This window comes from Pecten maximus, chromosome 15 (assembly GCF_902652985.1).
Source record: "Pecten maximus chromosome 15, xPecMax1.1, whole genome shotgun sequence".
Lineage (NCBI taxonomy): Eukaryota > Metazoa > Mollusca > Bivalvia > Pectinida > Pectinidae > Pecten > Pecten maximus.
Genome location: NC_047029.1, coordinates 999,347 through 1,019,246, shown reverse-complemented (window position 1 = coordinate 1,019,246; position 19,900 = coordinate 999,347). Strand labels below are relative to the sequence as shown.

General features: G+C 36.2%; 1 protein-coding gene across 2 annotated transcripts; it reads left to right on the top strand.

Moving 5' to 3' along the window:
- Positions 1 to 4,164: 4,164 nt before the first annotated feature.
- On the top strand, positions 4,165 to 19,025 carry LOC117343752 (tRNA-dihydrouridine(47) synthase [NAD(P)(+)]-like). 2 transcript variants are annotated; one of them, XM_033906237.1, is made up of 13 exons: positions 4,165 to 4,264; positions 4,891 to 5,044; positions 6,890 to 6,975; positions 7,633 to 8,384; positions 10,867 to 10,908; positions 11,198 to 11,350; positions 11,987 to 12,103; positions 13,553 to 13,729; positions 14,756 to 14,852; positions 16,348 to 16,423; positions 17,193 to 17,381; positions 18,200 to 18,328; positions 18,566 to 19,025. In XM_033906237.1, the coding sequence occupies exons 2-13, from the start codon at positions 4,908 to 4,910 to the stop codon at positions 18,636 to 18,638; spliced, it is 2,028 nt and encodes a 675-aa protein (XP_033762128.1). In that variant the 5' UTR covers positions 4,165 to 4,264; positions 4,891 to 4,907; the 3' UTR covers positions 18,639 to 19,025. The 2 variants fall into 2 exon arrangements, with proteins under 2 accessions (XP_033762128.1, XP_033762129.1); XM_033906238.1 differs by lacking the exon at positions 4,165 to 4,264 and adding an exon at positions 4,552 to 4,678.
- Positions 19,026 to 19,900: the final 875 nt, after the last annotated feature.

The following is a 19,900-nucleotide window of genomic DNA, read 5'->3' as shown; positions in this document are numbered from 1 at the left end:
AAGGCATCCGCCTGCAAGAAACAAAATAGCGTAAATAGACGTCGTGTAAGAATAAATATGGTTTTCATAGGTAAAACACAAAAATGCCGCTATTAAATTATATAGTATACATATATACGATATTTTATGCCAAAAAAAACGGATTTTAAAATGGTGGTCATGGCCGCCATCTTGAAAATTGGACGAACTTTTGAAAAATTATTGCACATTTAGACATCACATTGTGTAGTTACATTGTTGTTGGCCTTCTGGTTTGGAAGAAAATGCCCGGAAATTGCATAATATTTCACTAGATACATTGCAATTATGAACCGACACCACATTCTCAAACACGGGAATATGGGCTTCCATAGATTTTATTTTTGGTCAAACTGAGGGTTTTATAGTATCAATACGCCCCCCAACCCGACAAATGCCTCTAATATTAAATACAATAGTTCATTTTTATCGTTAGTTTTATTAAAAACAACAAGTTATAATCAAATAAACAAAATTATGTAAAGTATGATACGCGGGAACACACGGTATTGTCGATAGCAGACGATGAATTGGGAAAGAGTAACAATAGGCTTTAACAACAAGAAATATTCATTCCAGTATTTCTATTATCAACATAAGACCAATGAGTATTAAAGTCACTTACCATTTCTGATGAAAACCGCCAAATGGAACCAATAACCTTTGTTTTGATTCCGTCATTTCTGGTTACATTGTTCGGAGATTCGACGTAGTTACCGCCCTTTGAGAGCTCTTTTGTCCTACGGCGGCCTATAGATGCCATACATTTTGCTGCAATTTTTACCATTTTAAATCGCTAAATTTTACTATTTCCCCAACTTAGATTTTTTTAGATTTTTTATACATTGATCAGTATGATATCTTGTTTATTTCAAAGCAAAAATTCTTTCTGTTGCTATTTCTTTGTGCCAAAACTGTAGTCTGACTAGACTACTAGGTCAACACTGGGTATCTCTGTGAATAAAAACAAAAACAACATGTGTTCTAAACTATTATCAAACGATATATAAACATCTATAAATAGGCAGCAGTCAAATAGTCACAAAAAACCCACACAAATCTTTACCATAGTTATACGAAAACGTAAAAACGACAAAACGAAATAACGATATCTACGATCTTTATTTAAATCCGTTTTTTCACCTGTTTCAAGTAAAACCATACTTAAAATAGATGATTTTTGATGATTTGTTTTTAAACGAAAATGTAAGTTTCAATCAAAACAACATTGAGTTGCTCAAATTATGCAGTTTAAATCATGTTAACTATATCTAGCCGTCAGTATGCATTAAAATCTTATAATATTTTTCTTTTGTACAAGCAGTAGACGATAGGCTATGGAAACTATTGGGCTTATTCCCGATCTTTGTTATATCTGTAACAGCGAGCACATGCACACGACAATCATCGTCATGGGTAACCGATTGGTTTATTGAAAGGGATTCATGTCAGAAATACAGTTAAAGGCCAAGTGAAATTCGGATACTAGAACCACAAAAAGTAAATAGGAAAACTATCTGGACACTTACTCCTAGATGTTTGTTTGGTGTAATATAACCCTGACTTAGTCCCCGAGGTTTGTTTGGTGTAATATAACCCTGACTTAGTCCCCGAGGTTTGTTTGGTGTAATATAACCCTGACTTAGTCCCCGAGGTTTATTTGGTGTAATCTAACCCTGACTTAGTCCCCGAGGTTTGTTTGGTGTAATCTAACCCTGACCTAGTCCCCGAGGTTTGTTTGGTGTAATCTAACCCTGACTTAGTCCCCGAGGTTTATTTGGTGTAATCTAACCCTGACTTAGTCCCCGAGGTTTGTTTGGTGTAATATAACCCTGACTTAGCCCCCGAGGTTTGTTTGGTGTAATATAACCCTGACTTAGTCCCCGAGGTTTGTTTGGTGTAATATAACCCTGACTTAGTCCCCGAGGTTTGTTTGGTGTAATCTAACCCTGACTTAGTCCCCGAGGTTTATTTGGTGTAGTCTAACCCTGACTTAGTCCCCGAGGTTTGTTTTGTCTAATTTAACCCAGACTTAGTCCCCGAGGTTTGTTTGATGTAATATAACCCTGACTTAGTCCCCGAGGTTTGTTTGGTGTAATATAACCCTGACTTAGTCCCCGAGGTTTGTTTGGTGTAATATAACCCTGACTTAGTCCCCGAGGTTTGTTTGGTGTAATATAACCCTGACTTAGTCCCCGAGGTTTGTTTGGTGTAATATAACCCTGACTTAGTCCCCGAGGTTTGTTTGGTGTAATATAACCCTGACTTAGTCCCCGAGGTTTGTTTGGTGTAATATAACCCTGACTTAGTCCCCGAGGTTTGTTTTGTCTAATTTAACCCAGACTTAGTCCCCGAGGTTTGTTTGGTGTAATATAACCCTGACTTAGTCCCCGAGGTTTGTTTGGTGTAATATAACCCTGACTTAGTCCCCGAGGTTTGTTTGGTGTAATATAACCCTGACTTAGTCCCCGAGGTTTGTTTGGTGTAATATAACCCTGACTTAGTCCCCGAGGTTTGTTTGGTGTAATCTAACCCTGACTTAGTCCCCGAGGTTTGTTTGGTGTAATATAACCCTGACTTAGTCCCCGAGGTTTGTTTGATGTAGTCTAACCCAGACTTAGTCCCCGAGGTTTGTTTTGTCTAATTTAATCCTGACTTAATTATTTTTTTGTGACGTATATCCTCGCCTACCCCCTGCGTTGTAATCTACACTGCATATGATTAATGGGGAAAATCCTGTGACCTTGATGTCAACGTCACAGTGACCTGACGGCAGTCTAACGTGGTCTACACCTATTAGAAAACGGTACATTGGTGTGACAACCTTGGTTATCTCAGAAACATGTATCATTAGTTATATATGTTATGGTAATCTTACCCGGTCAAGTGTATGGCCAGACAATCAAGAATATCCACCCAAGACATAGAGATTTCTGTCTGAGTCTTCAAAGGGGGAAAACTTATTTTTCTTCGACCATATATAAGGTCTTAAAAGAGTTTTTCATTTCATATGAGAATTAAGTAAATGAGTCTTGAAAGTTTTTTATTATAATTATTTTTGCGAGCCTTGGCGTTTTTGTTTTTTTTTCGTTTTTTGTTGTTGTTGTTGTTTTTTATTATTTTTTTAAACATTGCCATTTATTGTTGACGTAACGACATTGTATTGTTGTCTTGATTGCCAGCACCTGTTTTATGTCATATCCTATCGAGGGGGTGACAGAGAAATCACACATGGGGATGACAGAGAAATCACACTCTAGGGGTTGACACAGAAATCACACTCTAGGGGGTGACACAGAAATCACACCCTAGAGGGTGACACAGAAATCACACACAAGGGGGTGACACAGAAATCACACACAAGGGGGTGACACAGAAATCACACACAAGGGAGTGACACAGAAATCACACACAAGGGGGTGACACAGAAATCACACACAAGGGGGTGACACAGAAATCACACACAAGGGGGTGACACAGAAATCACACACAAGGGGGTGACACAGAAATCACACACAAGGGGTGACAGAGAAATCACACACAAGGGGGTGACACAGAAATCACACACAAGGGGGTGACACAGAAATCACACCCTAGGGGTTGACACAGAAATCACACACAAGGGGGTGACACAGAAATCACACACAGGGGGGTGACACAGAAATCACACACAAGGGGGTGACACAGAAATCTTGAGCAGTAAAATATAAACAAGAAAACAATGTCAAAATCAAACAAATTGAAATTAGGACAAGGATGCATGGTTTTCGGATGGACGACTGACTAAGAACGACGGCGATTTGAACACTCTACAATCTGGACCCGATTAAAGCATAAAACACTTTATTTGTTTTAAGTTTCATTTTAGTTAAGGAGTTTCTATTGGCTCTTGATAGACTGGAGCCGTTGACATGTTTTGTGCTTCTGCAGTTCAAGGGAGATAACCGTCACAAAAAAAAAGAAACGGAAAAAGAAAACGAATGTCGCAAAATGTCATATATAAAAAAGACGCAAATAAACATACCAGACCTTTGAACATATAAACGACCTTTAGGGCATCAAGTATATATATAATACTCATGATATCACGAGTGGGCAATACATCCTATTTATACTTTTAAATAACCGGAAGTGTCGATTACTTTACGGAACTTGTCTTGCAACCACGTTGGGAAAAGTTGCATGAGATTGAGTTGTTTAGATATATGTGGTTTTCTTGGAAGGTAACAAGTGTCATTGATAGAGAGTAAGAAAAATGACGCATTTTTGGTTGTTGTGAAGTATATATATGTCAGGAAATGTGATATCTAATTGTAAAAAGGGGGAAATCCTGATGTGTTTCCGTCTGACTGTCGACTGCATATCGGGTTCCGCTCTTGGACTGCTTAAGTTACATATTCTGTTTATGATAATGTGCATTGTGTTACCAACCGCTATAAAACGTATATCATAAGTTTCTCATCGTGTATTCCTCGTAACATTGTTGGAATGCTCTCGGACGGATATGCATCGGCTGTTATATTGTACACATCTGGGGGAATTCCCTTTAAATTCAGAATATACTAATTATATGCTAGCCCGAGTTTTCTCTTGCCCTGAAACCAGGCATGGTGTCAGGGCCAGAAGAAACTCGGGCTACATATATTCGTGCTGGCCAAAGGTACTTTTAAACACATTTGAAGCTGGCAAGGGCCTTGATCTGCCCCTATAATATTGAATCTTTTTTACAATCCAAATTGTGATTAACAACATAATACATGTATGTCGTGGATATTTCATCATGCTCTTCCTAATTCAGGAGGTACTGACCCATTCAAGGTCTGGCCATTGCATTTTGTTTAAATCCTATATTGATAACATTTCCATTTGTAGAAGGTAGAAACATCTTAATGATGGCAACAGCGGAGGGAAGTGGTGGGGCTGCTGATGGTGATAACAGCCAGGACAAGATGCGTACACCAGAAGAAAGAGATGCTTTAGTCAGGCAGATACTTGATAAACCAGGAATTGCACAGATCAAGCAGGAGTAAGAATTTTATTAGCTCGTCTCTTAGAAGAAGAGTGAGAGCTTATGTCGTCACTCCGGCGTCGGCGTCTGCGTCGGCGTCAGCGTTGGTTTTCCAAATGTTAAATTTTTGGTGCAAGTGTTGAAAGGCATAGTAATTTATGGTAATATGGTCCCTGTGGGGGTCAAACTATCCCCTGCCGGAGTTAAACTAAAAGATTTTTTGGAAAAAAAAACAGATTTTTGGACTTAGAAAATTTTTGCGTTAAGTTTTTGGTGCAAGTGTTGAAAGGTATTAATACATCACTTTATAATTGTACAAGGGTGCTGATAATTGGTAATAGACTCCCTCTTGGGTTATACTATCCCTTGCCGGAGTTAAACTAAAAGATTTTTTGGGGGAAAAATCAGAATTTTCAAATTTTTGGACTTAGAATATTTCTGCATTACAAGTAAGTTTTTGGTGCAAGTGTTAAGAGGTTTTAATACATCACTTTATAATTGTACTAGGGTGCTGATATTTGGCAATAGAGTCCCTATGGAGTAAGACAATCCCTTCCTGGAGTAAAACTTTAAAAAAAAAAATTGGATTTTTTCTTTTTAAATCTGTGTTTTTTTGTTTTTCTTTTTAAATCTTTGGACTTTGTGTTAAATTTATATTGTGAGTGTTGAAAGGCATAGTAATACATGGTATTAGGTTCCCTGTGGGGGTTAAACTATCCCTTGCCGGAGTTAAACTGAAATATTTTTGGGGGGAAAAAACACATTTTTTTTTTAAATTTTGTGCAAATGTTGAAAGCTATTTAACACATCACTTTATGATTGTACTAGGGTGCTGATATTTGGTAAAAGAGTCCCTATGGAGTTACTCTATCCCTTCTTGGGGTGAAACTGAAAATAAAACAATGTGAAAATGCTCACAATAGACAATTTATACCGGTCCACATTTTTCAAGGGAGACAACTCTCATTAGGATAATATTTTGTCAAAAAATTGAAGAAATATGTCCAAAAGCAATTACATTTGAATTTAATATATTCATTTAATCTACAACAGCATAGCTTGTCTCCCGAATGTTTGTCAATAAATAATTTATATATATATAAATTGGTATGGTTTTGAAAATTGCATGAATTCACAAAACATAATCTGATCAAGTAAACAATATAAATATTATTAATGCAATTTGCGAAACCATTCCAATTAATATATTTTAATTATTTATTGACAAACATTTGCGAGACGAGCTATGCTGTTCTCCAACAGCTCTTGTGTATCATATAGTCATTACTAAAAATGTATACAATATACATGTACAATGTATTTGATGTAAGATGTAGTTATGGTAAATTAAGTGTGTTTTTATGTTTTTTTAATCATTTAACCATCATGACTGCAATTAATTCTTTACAGATTTTCTTATTTTTTCCTTTTTTTATATATATATACATATACAGTGTATATTGAGTTGATAGATTTTGAATTAACTTATACTATCAAATGATAACTTATGTTGTGTATGTTAATTTATTTTTATAATAGTATTGTTTTTCATTTCATATTTATTATTTGTTTTCAACATATTATTAATGGCATATTCTCACCAATGTCGAAATATTCGATATGATGATTGAGGACACTTAATAGGCAGACACAGAAGTTGAAACCATTGAAAATGTTGAGAACAGTTGTACAAAAAATGTAAGCTTCTGTATCGATATTTAATAGTTATAATTGTGTGAATTTTAAAAAGAAAATTGAAAACCAAAAGTAGGATAGCTTTTGATGAGTGGTCTCCCTTTCTATTGTCAATGAATATGCAGTAATTGATTGATAATTAAGTCTGTGTCATTTACCTAATTACAGATTTTTGCTGCTTGACCACAAGATCAAGATTTCTGAAGAGTTTCTGTCAAACAAAACAAAAGCAAAAATGGAAGCAAGCAAAGACGGTATTGAAGATTACTGCTAAAGCATTTTGAATTACTTGAATTGTGTTTTCAAAGCTGATTATATCAAGGGAAACATTTTAATGTGGGGCAAAAAGGAGGGACAAAGCAACTTGTTCTTAGTCTTAAAATTGGTCACATCTAATGGAAGCTTTATTACATTTTTACCAGTGAAAGATTGAAAATTATTTATTCTATAAAAATGATATTTTCACTTGTGAAAACTATCACTTTTTCTGATTTGACCAATCAGAACACTGCTCTCTGTCATGTTTCATGTTTGTATATGACGTCATAATGCAAGATAGAATACATAATGTCACAATTTGGAGTAATTTGTGAGCTGTTGACAGGGGACCGCAATGAATTCTGGGAGAGATTGAGCTGCCTTGGTATATTTTGCTATAAAATGTAATAAACAGAATATCTAACAGTATCTTCAGTAATACCAAATATATTTCACTTGTGTGGCTAATATTTTGCTACAGACTTGTGAAAAATATCAAAATATTAGCCACACGAGTGAAATATATTTAGTATTACTGAAGATAGTGTTAGATATCCTCTATGTATTCATTGTTATATTCCCATATGTCACCTAAACATGGCAAAACCATTCAAAAAGATATTTCTAATTTACTTAATTGTACTAATTTACAGTAAATCCAGACAAGAGGGAAAATGGGGCCTCCCACGAAAATGAAGGTGGCCCTCCACCAAGTAAGAGAATGAAGCTCAAGGGAAGAAATAAAAACCGACCAGTTCATCAGAAACAAGACAGTTCCCAAAAGATGTGTCCAGCTGTGCTTCATGATCAGGAGTGTCGATTCGGAGACAGGTGTAAGTTCAGTCATGATGCAAAGAAATTTATGGCTGAAAAACCGGAAGATTTAGGACCAGTTTGTGTCAATTTTGAAAAGTATGGAAAGTGTCTATATGGAATATCCTGTCGTTACGGAAAAAGTCACATTACAGATGATTTTCGGAACATTGTTAACGAGAGTTTGTACGCCGAAATGAAGAATAAGAAGGCAGTAAAGAATGTTCTAGATAAGGAACTTCAGCATAAACTGTGGAAAAAGAAATATAACTTTGATAAAGCAAACAAAAACACTACACGAATACAAAAAGAAGTTAGAGATAGAGTAGATTCAGAAAAACTACAAATGGAAGAAAAGAAAAAAGTAGACTCTATTGGTGCAGGAGAAACGAACATTGGAAACAGTGTAGAAGGGAAGAAAACAGAATTAGGTGGCTCTTCTTCAGTTGATGGAGCAAACAAAAGTGACAGTCAGATATCTACAGATATACATACTGAAATGTCTGATGTTGGTGGAACAAAACAGTCTGATGCGTCTGTGTGCTTATCTGATTCTGAAGGCATTCGACTAAGACCACAGGAGAAAAAACTCGTAAGTTTCTTTTTGACATATAATAGAAAATAATTATTAACTGGTATTTTAGTTCCTGCTTTATCAAATACCAGCATTTGCATCGATTTAAACGAGTCACTTGACAGGAATTAGTTTCCTCAGTGCTACTGACATGTTTGGAGGGAAAATCAATGTAAGTTATGGTAAGGCAAATAATAGTGGTGTTCCGATTAATCGAGTTCGTCGAGTATCACTTGTTTGAGACGTTTGATCAATTAATCGAGTAAGAAATCTGTAATCGAGTTTCGTTGGAAGTGCCCTACATCGGGTTTTATGAAAATATATTAGCCGGATTTCAGATAAACATACGCAAATTCAGCTTGACAATATATGTCTACAACACAGTCGCTTGCGGGAAATGGCTATGCTTGTATCATACAAAATCAGCGTCACATTAACTGGTACAGTGTTGTAATACTAGGGGGAATGCAAACGTAACGATGACTAAGATTACGTTTTGTGAGAACATAAGCGACTAGCTATGGAAGCAACGTTAACGTATACGATCTTTCTTCCCGGTAAACGCACAGGGTATGTTTTATGGAAACATTTTGGTTTTTAATGAAAACAAGAAGCAGAAGGTCCGTTAAGTACTGATACTTTAAATATGACGAAAACTATTTGTAAAATGTGCAGAAAGTCGTATTCCTTCAATGGTAAGTCACAGTTCTACTTTCGTTTTCAAAGTATATTAGACTTTCGATAACGGATGGATTAAAGCATTTTACGGCCCGTGCAAAAAATTCCAATTAGCTAAATACTCCAATAAGCAATCCTTTTGTTGTTATACCCCCGCAACGAAGTTAGGGGGGGTATACTGGAATCAGGTTGTCTGTCCGTCCGTCCGTCCGTCCGTCCGTCTGTCTGTCTGTAGACGCATTTTGTCCGGACAACTCCTCCTAAACCGATGGGCCAATTCCGATGAAACTTCACACAAATATTAATGATCATGTGTAGATGTGCATGCCACTTTATTTTTCTCAAAATTATGGTTGCTATGGCAACTGGTCACTATAAACAGGTTTTCCAATAAGAACCATAACTTTAAGTTTGTCCGGACAACTCCTCCTAAACTAAATGGCCAATTTCAATGAAACTTCACACAAATATAGAGGACCATGTGTAGATGTGCATGCCACTTTCTTTTCTTTCAAAATTATGGTTGCTATAGCAACTGGTCACTATAAACAGGTTTTCTGATAAGATCCATAACTTTAAGTTTTTCCGGACAACTCCTCCTAAACCGAAAGGCCGATTTCAATGAAACTTCACACAAATATAGAGGACCATGTGTAGATGTGCATGCCACTTTATTTTTCACAAAATTATGGTTGCTATGGCAACTGGTCACTATGAACAGGTTTTCCGATAAGAACCATAACTTTAAGTTTGTCCGGACAACTCCTCCTAAACTGAAGGGCCGATTTCAATGAAACTTCACACAAATATAGAGGACCATGTGTAGATGTGCATGCCACTTTATTTTTCACAAAATTATGGTTGCTATGGCAACTGGTCACTATGAACAGGTTTTCCGATAAGAACCATAACTTTAAGTTTGTCCGGACAACTCCTCCTAAACTAAATGGCCAATTTCAATGAAACTTCACACAAATATAGAGGACCATGTGTAGATGTGCATGCCACTTTCTTTTTTTTTCAAAATTATGGTTGCTATAGCAACTGGTCACTATATTACTTGGTTATCTTAGTTAGCCTCTAATTAACAGTTCCTTTTCACCATTGACTCGTGCAGATTGCGGGGGTATTAGTCAGCCATCCTGGCGACAGTTCTAGTTTTTTTATGTGTTGAATAAAATTATTAAAAAAAAACAATTTTGGCTCATTTTTATCTGTGTAATAAACAAATAAACACACAGGAAGATAGTATACATGTAGGTATACAGATAGTATACATGTAGGTATAACAGTTTATTAGTTACTGAAATTGTTGTTGAAAGCATTTCACAAAATATTGAGACATGAATACAAAAAACACATTTGAAAATTAATCGATTTTAATCGATCATCGATTGGTTACACACAAGTGATGATCGATTACAAAAATTCAACCGATTCCCAACACTAGCAAATAAGCATGAATTATCTTTCGTTCTCTGCCAATCCATCATGTTAAAGTCCCCTGTTATGCATTCTCTCCCTTCCCCCGAAACCTAACAAAATTGGCTAGCCCATGTTAAAGTCCCATGTGACACATTCTCCTCCTCCTCCCAAACAAAGTGGGCTAGCCCATGTTAAAGTCCCATGTGACACATTCTCCTCCTCCCCTCAAACAAAGTGGGCTAGCCCATGTTAAAGTCCCATGTGACACATTCTCCTCCTCCCCTCAAACAAAGTGGGCTAGCCCATGTTAAAGTCCCATGTGACACATTCTCCTTTTTTATCTCCTGACTAAGTCTTTGTTTTTTTTTAATAATTTTTTTTGTTTTTTGTTTTGCAGATTGACTTTTCCAATAAGCTGTACTTGGCGCCCCTAACCACAGTAAGTTGTTGTACATCATGTATCATATACAAATGGTTAAAGGGAGACAACCCTTACAGAAATATAAATACATGTACATGTGGCATTGTATTACTTTATAAAAAAAACACTATATATAGTTGTATAATAAGGGTATATATAATTGTATTGTATAGTTGCATTGATGTACTGCATTGTCATGTCAGTTACTTAATTTTTTTTTTTTAATTGCTAGGTTGGCGTTAACCTGACTATGTTTTATCGAAATTCAAGGTTGGTACTTTTCACTTTATTATTTTTCCATTGCTAGGTTGGTAACTTGCCGTTCCGAAGAATTTGTAAAGGTATGGGCGTGGACATTACATGTTGTGAAATGGCTCTGTCCACAAACATTCTCCAAGGGCAGATGTCTGAGTGGGCCCTACTGAAACGTCACGAGTCTGAGGACTTGTTCGGAGTTCAGGTAAGCCTGTTAAAGATCGTAGACTATCTAGTTTTAATACCTAAAATGAAAATTTCATTAAAAGAATTCCATAATCAATCTAATGTTAATCTAGCAGCTGAATACATGCACATTACGAAGTAATATTTGATACCGGTATGTTGCATTAATTTTGTTTTAATCACAGTTATATATGGAGTGAGTCGGTTGTGCAGTGTTTATCAATATCGGGTATTACCAACATGAATGTAAAGTCGTTTTTTTTGAAAGTTTTTTTTGTGAAATGATTCTAATAGTTTAACCAGTCGATCCAGAATAAAATAAAATAAGGACAGACCTAGTGATCTGCCTTGTGGCAGGCCTGACAAGTCTCATGTGACCTATTCCAAATGCCTTTTGTCCGTCGTCGCGCGTTACATTCTCGACTTCCTTTCAGAAGCCCCTGAACTAATTTCAATGAAATTTTGCAGAAACATTTCATGGCCAAAGATCAACCAAAATTGTGAATTGTAATTATATTTTATTGTAAAATTTGAGAGAATTTATTGGCTTGCTTGAGCTATACCACGATATTTCCAAATATGTTTACATGTATAATGTTTTACCAGTCAGCTAAAAACATTTGACCATAAGTAATATAAGGTTAATCTGTGACAGATTTGTGGTGCGTTCCCGGACACATTAACTCGCTGCTGTCAGCTGATTAATGATGAGTTATCTGTGGACTTTGTCGATCTCAACTGTGGCTGTCCGATAGATCTGGTCTTCAAGAAGGTAAGGTTATGTCGATCACAACTGTGGCTGTCCGATAGATCTGGTCTTCAAGAAAGTAAGCTTTGTCGATCTCAACTGTGGCTGTCCGATAGATCTGGTCTTCAGAGGTAAGCTATGTCGATCTCAACTGTGGCTGTCCGATAGATCTGGTCTTCAAGAAGGTAAGGTTTGTCGATCTCAACTGTGGCTGTCCGATAGATCTGGTCTTCAAGAAGGTAAGGTTTGTCAATCACAACTGTGGTTGGCTGATTGATCTAGTTTTCAAAGGTAAGCTATGTTGATCACAACTGTGGCTGTCCGATAGATCTGGTTTTCAAGAAGGTAAGCTATGTCGATCACAACTGTGGTTGGCTGATAGGTCTGGTTTTCAAGAAGGTAAGCTATGTCGATCTCAACTGTGGCTGTCCGATAGATCTGGTCTTCAAAGGTAAGCTATGTCGATCACAACTGTGGCTGTCCGATAGATCTAGTCTTCAAGAAGGTAAGGTTTGTCGATCTCAACTGTGGTTGGCTGATAGATCTGGCCTTCAAGAAGGTAAGCTATGTCGATCACAACTGTGGTTGGCTGATAGATCTGGTCTTCAAGAAGGTAAGCTATGTCATTCTCAACTGTGGCTGTCCGATAGATCTGGTCTTCAAGAAGGTAAGCTATGTCGTTCTCAACTGTGGCTGTCCGATAGATCTGGTCTTCAGAGGTAAGCTATGTCGATCTCAACTGTGGCTGTCCGATAGATCTGGTCTTCAAAGGTAAGCTATGTCGATCACAACTGTGGCTGTCCGATAGATCTAGTCTTCAAGAAGGTAAGGTTTGTCGATCTCAACTGTGGTTGGCTGATAGATCAGGTCTTCAAGAAGGTAAGGTTTGTCGATCTCAACTGTGGTTGGCTGATAGATCAGGTCTTCAAGAAGGTAAGCTATGTCGATCACAACTGTGGTTGGCTGATAGATCTGGTCTTCAAAGGTAAGGTTTGTCTATCTCAACTGTGGCTGTCCGATAGATCTGGTCTTCAAGAAGGTAAGGTTTGTCAATCTCAACTGTGGTTGGCTGATAGATCTGGTCTTTAAAGGTAAGCTTTTTTTTTTATCTCAAGTGTGCTGTCAGAAAGATGTTGTCAGTAAGAAGGTAATGATATGCTTTGTTAATGTCAATTGTGGCTGGCTGATAGATCTAGCCTTCAAGAGGGTAAGCTTTACTGATCTCATCTATGCCTGTCTGATAGAAAATATCAAATTGATATACCTTTTCCTGCCATAGAAAAGTTTAAAACAAAAAAAAAGAAATCTTCAGACAAATTGTTTTTCCTCACCTGTAGGTAGTACTGATTGATTATAAGAAATAAGTCTTTAATCTGTCAAAATGAAATTGATGAAGAAATCATATTTTCCAATTTAACCTGTTGGTCAGAAATTAACAGTAACAATAATTTGTTAATGCTCCTATGTTTGCAGGGTGAAGGATGTGCATTGATGGGGAAAAGCAACAAGTTCGAACAGGTGGTTCGCTGTATGAAGTCTGTGCTTGACATCCCACTCACAGTGAAGTTGAGGACAGGAATATATGACAACAAAAATATCGCTCATTACCTTGTACCCAAACTCAGGAGATGGGGAGCATCTCTGGTAACTGTAAGTCAGCTCTCATCAATTTTCTTGGTAACTGTAGGTTTCACGAGATTCCAGGTAATCTCATGCTCAATAGCTGAGTGTCAGACTAATTGGACTCAGTTGGAGTGGAGGGAGTGGTGGGTCTTTGTTCTCAGGAAACTTGGATCAAAGACTGTCCTGTGAAATCATTGATGAATTGGTGTGCAGTTTAGCCCAATTGCCCATGATAGCATGCAACAACTAATATTTTGGATGTTGAATACTGAGGTACAAAATGTAGCCGCCTCTTACTACGATGAATCTGCACTGCTGATGGGTTGATAAACCCAGCAAACAAACTGGGACATTCTCCATGGTAATCGTGGATAAAACGTGTAAATGATAAAAACGAAGTTTGCAAATTCAAATTCTGGAGGACACTTTTGTAAATATTTGTTTTGTAACCATAGCAACTCTATGTCACAGTAGATAATGCTTCAATATGTCAAATACTGGTAGCACTTAATATTGTGAATTAATGAATGGAATCTACAAAGTCACCATAGTAACCCTGGTAATCAATGCTATCCTTTAAGGTAGTCCTATATGTTTGCATGTTTTGTATGACATAGAATCCAGTGGGAAATCCCCCTTTTCCAAGATGACAGACATTAATGTAATTTAATTGCTTTGATCTTTTTATGTAACTATGACGATATAAACTATGTATAACTATGTACACAAACCTGGCTTCAAACTTTATTTCAGAGGGAAAAAATGAGTAAATTTCACAAGATTTTATCAACAGTAACAAACAGTGCTGGAATCAGTTGAAAGATTGATCATCGGTTTCCTGACACTGACAGTGAAATTGATTATACAATTGACACCATTTAAAGTTATTTACATTTCCCAATTTGAATTTCTTAAAACAGAAAAAATCACTCCTGCAGAAAATGGTTGCTATTGGAGGGAAGTTTATTTATTAAGGAAATGTATCTAGTTTTAAACATAGATTTTTTACATATCTATGACAGAAGTTTATATTATGTATTTAAATGTCCACAGATCCACGGGCGGTCTAGGGAGCAGAGATACACTAGGCTGGCTGACTGGGACTACATTGATGAGTGTGCTAAGTTAGGAGCCCCTATGCCAGTGTTTGGTAGGTCATAGTGTTAAACGTTTAATGACTATAGAACCATAGATCATCTTTCCTCATTACATGGTTTGGCCATTTTGTAGGAAAGTTGGATTACATGTTCTTGTAGATTTTGTTCTGTAGATAATTTCCTGTCGACAGTTAAAATAGCTGAAAAAAAGTAATTTTCATTTAATTTATTCAGCTTTATTGAAGTGTTTATGTTCTTAAATTTTCTGAATTCAGACTTCGTACCATTTACAAAATAGTGCATGTGTACTGAATACATTATAAGATACATAGTATATATCATTTACAAAACAACATTGGTGAACTTGGTTCTCTACTTTTTACTTTTACTATTTGGTGCCCAGGTAATGTGATCTGTTATTGTATGAAGATATTTTACTATTTGGTGCCCAGGTAATGTGATCTGTTATCGTATGAAGATATTTTACTATTTGGTGCCCAGGTATTGGTGATCTGTTATCGTATGAAGATCTTTTACTATTTGGTGCCCAGGTAATGGTGACCTGTTATCGTATAAAGATCTTTTACTATTTGGTGCCCAGGTAATGTGATCTGTTATCGTATAAAGATCTTTTACTATTTGGTGCCCAGGTATTGGTGACCTGTTATCGTATAAAGATCTTTTACTATTTGGTGCCCAGGTAATGGAGATCTGTTATCGTATAAAGATATTTTACTATTTGGTGCCCAGGTAATGGTGACCTGTTATCGTATAAAGATCTTTTACTATTTGGTGCCCAGGTATCGGTGACCTGTTATTGTATAAAAATATTTTACTACTTGGTGCCCAGGTAATAGCGACCTGTTATCATATAAAGATCTTTTACTATTTGGTGCCCAGGTAATAGCGACCTGTTATCATATAAAGATCTTTTACTATTTGGTGCCCAGGTAATAGCGACCTGTTATCATATAAAGATCTTTTACTATTTGGTGCCCAGGTATCGGTGACCTGTTATTGTATAAAGATCTTTTACTATTTGGTGCCCGGGTAATAGCGACCTGTTATCGTATAAAGATCTTTTACTATTTGGTGCCCAGGTATTGGTGACCTGTTATCGTATAAAGATCTTTTACTATTTGGTGCCCAGGTAATAGTGAACTGTTATCGTATAAAGATATTTTACTATTTGGTGCCCAGGTATTGGTGACCTGTTATCGTATAAAGATCTTTTACTATTTGGTGCCCAGGTGTCGGTGACCTGTTATCATATAAAGATCTTTTACTATTTGGTGCCCAGGTAATGTGATCTGTTATTGTATAAAGATATTTTACTATTTGGTTCTCAGGTAATGGTGACCTGTTATCGTATAAAGATCTTTTACTATTTGATGCCCAGGTATCGGTGACCTGTTATCGTATGAAGATATTTTACTATTTGGTACCCAGGTATCGGTGACCTGTTATTGTATAAAGATATTTTACTATTTGGTGCCCAGGTAATTTGATCTGTTATTGTATAAAGATATTTTACTATTTGGTTCTCAGGTAATGGTGACCTGTTATCGTATGAAGACCTGGATGTTTGTCTCAAGACCAACGTTAGTGGAGGAATGGTTGCCAGGTATGTAGACTTTGATTTGGACATTACCTTACAGTGACATTGAGAGAGGGTCTCATGATGAATTATCTGCTTCTTACACAGATATTTAACAGTATTTTATAGCTTTTAAGTCCCCTACTGATGACAGGGGGGAGGTTGAAGGACTAGACTCCTCTTTTTGTCTGTTCCTCTGTCCTTCCTAATCCAATCAAAATGTTTAGTATTGAAGATTGAAGTGTTAACGGCCGGCTCAGACACTTTCACAACAGTTTTGTTTTAAGACGAAGATGAATATTTGTAACATGAAAGCCAGCTGGGATAAGATGAAATAATTTTTTCATGTCATAGGTTAGCTCATAACTTGTATGCAGTAACATTGATACAGTATCCACTTAAAATGAATCCAAAAATTAAATGGGGATGGGATAAAAAAAAAGGAATAATCTAAAGGATTCTATGAATGATTGATGGCAATGTTGAAGAGTGAGTAGTCTCCCTTGAATAGAAATATACACTTCTGCTACCTGTACTTAAAAGTTTGTATTTTATTTTTTGAGATGTTTTAGTTGTCGTTTTTAGCTCATAAAGCATGAAATCAAAAGTTTAGGAATAAATACAGTACAAAATGACCCTGGCTGTTCACGGGGCCATAAACCCAGCAAACAAACAAACCTCCATTTTCAATATATAATCCAAGATGGATACCTTTAGTCATGACATTTTTAGGTAACAACAATAAAATAAACAAGACGTTCTCATACATCAGACAAAAAATTAATCTGTTTTTCAGGGGAGCATTGATCAAACCATGGATTTTCACGGAGATGAAAGAAAGGCGCCACTGGGATATCTCGGCAAACGAAAGATTTGACATGCTCAAATCATATGTCAACTTTGGATTGGAACACTGGGGATCAGATCATCAAGGTGTGGAAAACACACGGAGGTTTCTCATGGAATGGCTATCCTTCTTATACAGGTAAGTTCTACCTGTGTACACTTGGTAAGAATGCTGGGTCCGTTTTCATTTGCATTATGGTACAAACAGTTGGACCAGTTGGACCAGAGTTGTTCGTTTATGAAATAATGACATACCTAGTGATGTTATCTCTTGAATGATCCTTGAAAAAGACTTTCAAGGCCTTTATTCATATCTGCAGGTCTGTTGAGATTTTATGCCTTAAGTGTTACATTTAAAAATTGATGAACCAGTTTGTCAACATAATCACACAGGCCCCTGGTACCTCTTAGGTTGATGTACTACACCAACGTAACACTCTTCAGTTAGCGCTTTGTGTCCACATAGAAACCAAATAAATCTACATGGAGTCTGTTTGGGAAATAATAAACGATTCTTTTGATAGTTTCTAAATTGTCGGTTGTAAATAGGGTGTTTTCTTGAATATCAAATTTTGTAATTTTCAAAAAAATACAACAACAACAAAAAACAGAAAAAAAGCAAAAGAGACTTTTTGTTGGACAGTTGAATTTTTTAAAATCTAGTAATTTCACTCATAGAATTGATGTATTACATGCAAACTCTAAAAAATTGTACTTATTTATAGGTTCAATGTCAAGGAAGGGTGCAATCATAAAACCAACAAGAAAATTGATAATCATACAGTATTTATATACATAATCATTGAATGCAGTTCAAATAATTATAAGAATTCTATTAGATAATAAATCTGATATTAATTCTAATAATATTGAAATAACAGAAAAAATATGACCAAAATCAATTGTCCTTATTTGTGAATTGTCATGATGTCTACAACAATGTCTGGTCATTATCAGGTACATACCTGTTGGGGTGTTAGACCAGGTGCCTCAAAAGATCAACGAAAGACCACCGTACTACATCGGTCGTAACGACCTAGAGACTCTACTGTCCAGTTCAAACTGCGGGGACTGGATCAAGATCAGGTATCTTCTACTGTTCCACACATTTTTTTTTTTTTTTTTTTGCGGTAGAATTGGTCAGCCTCGGCATATAATTTGTTCTTACAACTGCAAAACTTTATTGAATTGAAACAAAAAATATTATCCTAAGATTAAGAATAATTACTTGTAACATGTATTTGATACTGTGTACAAAAATTACTAGCTTTACATAATACGGTGGAATCATTTGTTACCTGAATATTTGTTTTCATTTTCCAGTGAGATGTTGCTTGGTCCTGTGCCAGAAGGGTTCAACTTTCTCCCTAAACACAAAGCAAACGCCTATAAATGATGAGTTTAATTCCTGGGAATGAAATTTGTGTAGATAACACTGTAACAATCTATATGGTACTGAAGTGTCAGTGCTCTAAAACAACCTTATTTGACAGATGTGGAATATCATTTCAGGATTTTACAGAGAATTATTAAGATTTCTTAAAATCTGGATGAAACTTTTTAAACACTTAATTGTCCTAGGCATACAGAGCTAAACTTCTTTCAGCATCAAAAACAGGACGTTTAAAAAAAGACATTTCTACTGCTTAACTGAATTTGACAGTGTTTTTGAATATTGATGTGACCTGTACCTTTTTATTTTGATTTGTGAATTCTTTTGTATCTGAAAAATATGGAAAAAAAATAAATCAAATGCAATTAAGATTTAAATGTTTTTATGAAATGATCAGCGTTCTTGTTTTGTACTTTACCATAATGTATGTATGTGGCTATAAACAATTTTAACACAAATAATGAATGGTAAGTTGTGATAATTCCAAAGGAAGACAACAGGATACCATGACTACATTTGTTGTATTGGCTCAGAATTATCACTGTTCAATGTCAAAAATGGAAAATATTTTCCTTAATCAGCCTTCCTCTTTGTAACATACACTTGGAGTCGCAGATACAAACTAATGATTCATTAATTCCTACAACTGATGATTAATGTCTATATAGAGAAACACAAAAACAACTGATATTCACGGTCTATATATAGACAAAAATATAACTGATCGATATTCACGATCAATATATAGACACAAATAGAACTGATATCCACAGTCTATATATAGGCACACAAATAGAACTGATATCCACAGTCTATATATAGCCACACAATTTGGTTTGTTTGGTTTGTTTTTGTTTAACGTCCTATTAACAGCCAGGGTCATTTAAGGACGTGCCAGGTTTTGGAGGTGGAGGAAAGCCGGAGTACCAGGAGAAAAACCACCGGCCTGCAGTCAGTACCTGGCAACTGCCCCACGTAGGTTTCGAACTCGCAACCCAGAGGTGGAGGGCTAGTGTTAAAGTGTCGGGACACCTTAACCACTCGGCCACCGTGGCCACACAAATAGAACTGATATCCACGGTCTATATATAGCCACACAAATAGACCTGATATCCACGGTCTATATATAGCCACACAAATAGCAGTCTATATATAGCCACACAAATAGAACTGAAATTCACGGTCTATATATAACCACACAAATAGAACTGATGTTCACAGTCTATATAAAGCCACACAAATAGAACTGAAATTCACGGTCTATA

Bases quoted from the DNA above. Each gene is read 5' to 3' on its own strand.
- LOC117343752 (XM_033906237.1), top strand. From the start codon at position 4,908: ATGATGGCAACAGCGGAGGGAAGTGGTGGGGCTGCTGATGGTGATAAC. The intron at 8,385-10,866 runs GTAAGTTTCTTT...TTTGTTTTGCAG, and splicing joins GACCACAGGAGAAAAAACTC to ATTGACTTTTCCAATAAGCT. The intron at 17,382-18,199 runs GTAAGTTCTACC...GGTCATTATCAG, and splicing joins TGGCTATCCTTCTTATACAG to GTACATACCTGTTGGGGTGT.